This window comes from Coregonus lavaretus (assembly GCF_964263955.1).
Source record: "Coregonus lavaretus genome assembly, contig: HAP1_SCAFFOLD_2469, whole genome shotgun sequence".
Lineage (NCBI taxonomy): Eukaryota > Metazoa > Chordata > Actinopteri > Salmoniformes > Salmonidae > Coregonus > Coregonus lavaretus.
In genome coordinates this window covers 45,001-50,000 of record NW_028166198.1, presented here as the reverse complement: position 1 = coordinate 50,000, position 5,000 = coordinate 45,001, and the positions used below count along the sequence as shown (strand labels likewise).

Below are 5,000 nucleotides of genomic sequence, written 5' to 3'. Positions count from 1 at the left end.
TATGTTGTTTTTTTAACAATTACAACGGTTAGATTTCAGGAATATCTTTGTCATTCGTTGTGAATGCATGCTGTTACAATAATTAGCAGAATCGCACAATCCCTGCAACCATTCAAAGTAAGTAAAAATATATATATATACTCTGCCAGAGCTCTGCCAAGTTTAGGCTACTAAACTGAAGTGTCTGCCAATTTTTTCTTCTTCAAAGGCCATGATGACACATTGTTGACATACTGCTCAAAGGAAAGGAAATTATTATGACAGTTTTGGTCAGTTTTAGTTTTATTAGTTCTATAACATTCTGTTCACGCCCATTCCTTGGCAAACTCACTGGACGAAAATGTCATAATAGTCAGTTAATTGTTTGGTGTTGCATCAAATCTATTGCAAAACAGGTTTGAGATAAATTGGTTGATATGTGATGAAACTGAAACCTCAGTAATAATTGTTATGTAACCCTTTAATTACAGGCCATCCTGTAAAATACTAATTTAGGTCACTTGAAGAATGAAGTCAGTACTGAAATGATGGCTAATATAGTAGGACTAGGACTTGATGCCAAAGGCTGTGTTGTATCTAAATGTGCTCTCTGTCATGTATTTTGACAGGGTGTTATGTCACATTAAGTGTGTGCTGTATGTATCTAGCTGTGTTCAGGAGTCCAGGGGAGTGGCTTCACAGTGTACATTCTCTCCAGTCAACTCCAGCACAAAGGTCTGTTTGTGTTCTGGCTACTGATTTACACCCTCTGTCTGTTGGCTTTCAGGGTAGCTACACAAGTGTGTGTGTGTATGTGTGTGGGCGTGCGGACGTGTTTAACTATACTTGTGGGGATCAGAAGTTCCCACAAGAATAGTAAAAAAACTAAGTGAAATGCAGTGGCGATTTTAGCCTGTAAATCTTGGTGGGGCAATCTCCCCAATTGTTTTTTAATGCATGCCAGCAAAGGCACTACACAACACAACACTAAACAATACATTAATTGCACTATAACGGTGACAACGGTGCCCACAAACTGTTAGGGCCTACATAAAGCTGTCCCAACAGCAGAGCTTTCTTTTCAGCACCATGGATTGAATCCTTACCACCACTACACCTGGCTATCAGCGGAGCCTTGTCTGGCAGCGAAACAGTTCATTCGGCCTCATTTATTGCTTTAAAAAAAACATAGCTGATATGGCTGACTTGCTTAAACAAATGTGGTTTTTACTGACAATTGAGATGTACAAACTATGGCATAAGGGGACGACGAGCGGATAAGAGGCATTAATGAGCGAGCTAGGACGGACGTAGTCAATATAACTATTTGTTCAGCAAATTTGAAATGTACAGCGACAGAATTCAGAACATGGGCCGTTCTGACAGTATTATCCTTGTATACCAAGTCAGAACAGTAGGATAAATAAAGGGGACATATAAGCAGACAATGAAAGCTCTTACAATATTCAATGATTACATTTCTCTAAAACAGGCTATAGGCTACATGTGCACCACCAAGTCAGAACAGTAGGCTAAGTTATGAGGGGGAAAGGGACCAAATTATTAGGGTGAGGCACATGGGCTACTAACAGCTTACTACACAACATACACTTAGTATACATATCTCCCTGGCATATTACATCATTTATGCAGCAGCATACAATACATTTTTGGACTCACCTTGTTGTGCTGTGCTCACTTGAACAGGAAGGTGGCGCGGCGGTCATTGTCAGCAAATTTGGTAATCAAAGTCTGGCATTTTCTGGATTTATGGTGCTTTCAAGACAACTGGGTTGAATCATGACGTCAGTGATCTTCAGGTTGGAGCTCTAGAAGTTCTCTACTTGGAATTCCGAGTTGGATGACCATTCAAAACCTATTTTCCCAGTTAGAGCTTGTTTTGAACTCACTGAAGTTTGATATTTCCCAGTTCTGAGTTTCCAGTTGTTTTGAACGCAGCAGAAGTCATGCTGGATTGACAGCATGGCCAATGTATTCAACATTTTCTGGCCCATGGTGTTGAATGTTTATCCTCTTAAGCTTGGAAAAGAGACCCTTAAACCCAGACATGAACCACACACCCTCTCCACTGAATAGCAGGCTAGTGATTGCTTTGCAACGCTTGCAGTTAGCCACTGACTCCTTCCAAACCACTCATTGTTGAATTTGCGATTTCCAACTTATTGTGTAATGTTTATGTCCAATGGCTGATGAGCACCGATACGTTTTATCTATAATTTCTCTTCATATGACAAGGATTGAAAAATATTTGCCAGTAGATTGTCGACATGATTCATGATGATGACTGCTTGTCTAGCTTGCTAGCTAAGATTTTGAAAGTATGATGTTGACATGATCAGTCCAATCAAAGCTACGGTAGATATAACGTGATTTGACGTAATTTTATCTGTGGCCAATGACCTTGAGCCTTCTTGGATGGGCACTTCTAATGTAACTCTATGGCCCAAGGGGCTTGAATTTTTTAGCTCTCTCCATAGATTTTGCGGTGACATAGTGTCCCTATGAGTGACAGAACACTGATCCAATCACGGTGCAACTAGAGAACATTACAAACCCCTACGATCCATATTTCCTGCTGGCTGCCCCTGCACCACAGAAAGCACTGAGCTAGGCTGAAACACCTGCATTTTGGAGCTGCCTTACTCAAGAAAGCAAAAAAGAGACCATGTTTGTATGCGACTTTATTAACGCTATTATTATTTGTTTTAAATTGTTTGCAAACTGATATGTGACACGTATTAATGCCAAAATAACATGCAAAACAGGCAAAAATAAATACAAAATAATGAATGACGGGTCGCCACTGGTCAAATGCTATTTCTAGGGGGTTTGGGTTAAGCTAGAATTAGTGTTAGGGTTAGAATTAGGTTTAGGGTTAGGAGTTAGGGTTAGTTTTAGGGTTAGGAGTTAGGTTTAGGGTTAGGGTTAGGGTTAAGGTTTAGGGTTAGGGAAAATAGGATTTTTAATGGTTATAAATTGTATGTCCCCTAGTGCTGAGCGATTAACTGAAATGTTGGTTATTTTTGGGTTTTTAAACAACTGACCGACGTCGGTTAAATTATTTGAATTACATTTCGTTCTGTTTTTTTCTGTGAGCTCGATGCTCAGTTTCTCTAGAGATAAATCAGATCATGCCCGAACTGTGCGATGTAGTAGGGAGTTGTAGTTTCCAACAGGCCAATATTCTACATAGTTTAGTGCAGAAAATGTGGTAATCACCTACAATGACCATAATCCATTGCGCACCCGCCTACTTGTCTGTGTGGAGAAGACATGGAGACCTCCTTGTCAGAGACAGAGAGAAGAGAGAACGGGCGAGAGTGATACAAAGCAGTTGCTTCGCCAGGTATCTATACCTGAAAATCCATTATATAAGTGATTAATAGTTGGTATTCAGCAGTCATAAAAGTATGCCTTATTTACTTTGAAGAACTACTAAAATAGTGATTTTGTCACAGAGCATAGGCAGCAGCTCTATAGAGATGAGATGATGACTTGGAATGAAATAATAAAGTAATCAAATAAAATAAATATTTTACTAAAGTAAAGTAATGTGAATAAATGATGGTTAATAAGTGTAAGTGATAAGCGTTAAAGGGCAGTCACTACCATCATGGGACTTTTATTAATTGTTTTATTCTGTGTTGTTACAGCATTCAACACACATAATGCATAGTGCATTTAATGTATTTTTTTATTTTTATCGAAAACTGTGATTATTTTTTAATAATGAACCGAAACCAAACTGACCTCAAAAAGCACTATACGCTCAGCACTTGTGTCCCCACAAGGTTAGTTAAACAAAACTGAGTGTGTGTGTGTGTGTTAAATTAGTGCATGTGTGTGCGTGCGTGACTTGACCCAAGTCCAGATTTCCCTTCCTGGCTACCCATGTTGGTTTACAATGAGCTTTACATCTATAAAGACACAGTACAGTATAATGTCTGTGAACGGTATCCTGCTCTATTGACCCAGCCTATCTACTGTCTTCAGTCCTAGTTCGGCAAAACACGGCAAAACACATTCACAATCACACATACAGTATCTGTGAGAGTCAAGCTGCAGGACTGCAAGTCAACAACCATGAACTCACCAGGTTCAGTCACAGTCACTAGGATCTGTGTATGGGCCAGAGATGCATAATGTTATTGACACAGTCATTATTTAGTAATCTTGGCACCTAGAGAGCTAGGAGGAACACATTGGCAGACCTGTATTACAAGACTCTCATGACATCAACACTGACATTCAGAAGTTTAGAAGAGATGACGAGAGATAGAAAAAAAAAGAAGTGTAGCACCAACCACTCACCCTGACCTTAACCTTAACCCTGACCTTAACCATCACCGTAACCCCAACCTAACCCTGACCTTAACCCTGACCTTAACCCTGACCTTAACCATCACCGTAACCCCAACCTAACCCTGACCTTAACACTGACCTTAACCATCACCGTAACCCCAAACTAACCCTGACCTTAACCCTGACCTTAACCATCACCGTAACCCCAACCTAACCCTGACCTTAACCCTGACCTTAACCCCAACCTAACCCTGACCTTAACCATCACCGTAATCCCAACCTAACCCTGACCTTAACCCTGACCTTAACCCCAACCTAACCCTGACCTTAACCATCACCGTAACCCCAACCTAACCCTGACCTTAACCCTGACCTTAACCCTGACCGTAACCCTGACCGTAACCCTGACCGTAACCCTGACCGTAACCCTGACCGTAACCGTAACCGTAACCCTGACCGTAACCCTGACCGTAACCCTGACCGTAACCCCCTAACCCTGATCGTAACCCTGACTGTAACCCCCTAACCCTGACCGTAACCGTAACCCTGACCGTAACCCCAACCTAACCCTAGATGAAGAAAAACAAAACAATGTGATCAATAGTTGTGAAAAAGTCACTATGGCTATCACATGACCATCCAGGCTGACCTCTGTGTCAAAGGGAGTGGACACTGTGAATGGTTACAGTATATTGGGC

The 5,000-nt window shown here is 41.0% G+C and overlaps 1 protein-coding gene across 5 annotated transcripts in view; it reads left to right on the top strand.

The window, feature by feature from the left end:
* LOC311114973 (pyruvate kinase PKM-like) overlaps positions 1 to 5,000 on the top strand; it is a 22,804-nt gene that overhangs the window by 138 nt on the left and 17,666 nt on the right. The window contains exons 1-2 of one of the 5 annotated variants that reach the window (XM_084190193.1): positions 43 to 117; positions 648 to 714. The exons of 2 other annotated variants lie outside the window; for them this stretch is intronic. In XM_084190193.1, coding sequence (XP_084046319.1) covers positions 64 to 117; positions 648 to 714 — 121 coding nt within the window. In that variant the 5' untranslated portion in view covers positions 43 to 63. Of the gene's footprint in view, positions 1 to 42; positions 118 to 647; positions 715 to 5,000 lie in introns of those variants that run through there. 2 more of the 5 variants (XM_084190197.1, XM_084190200.1) reach the window with 2 other exon arrangements.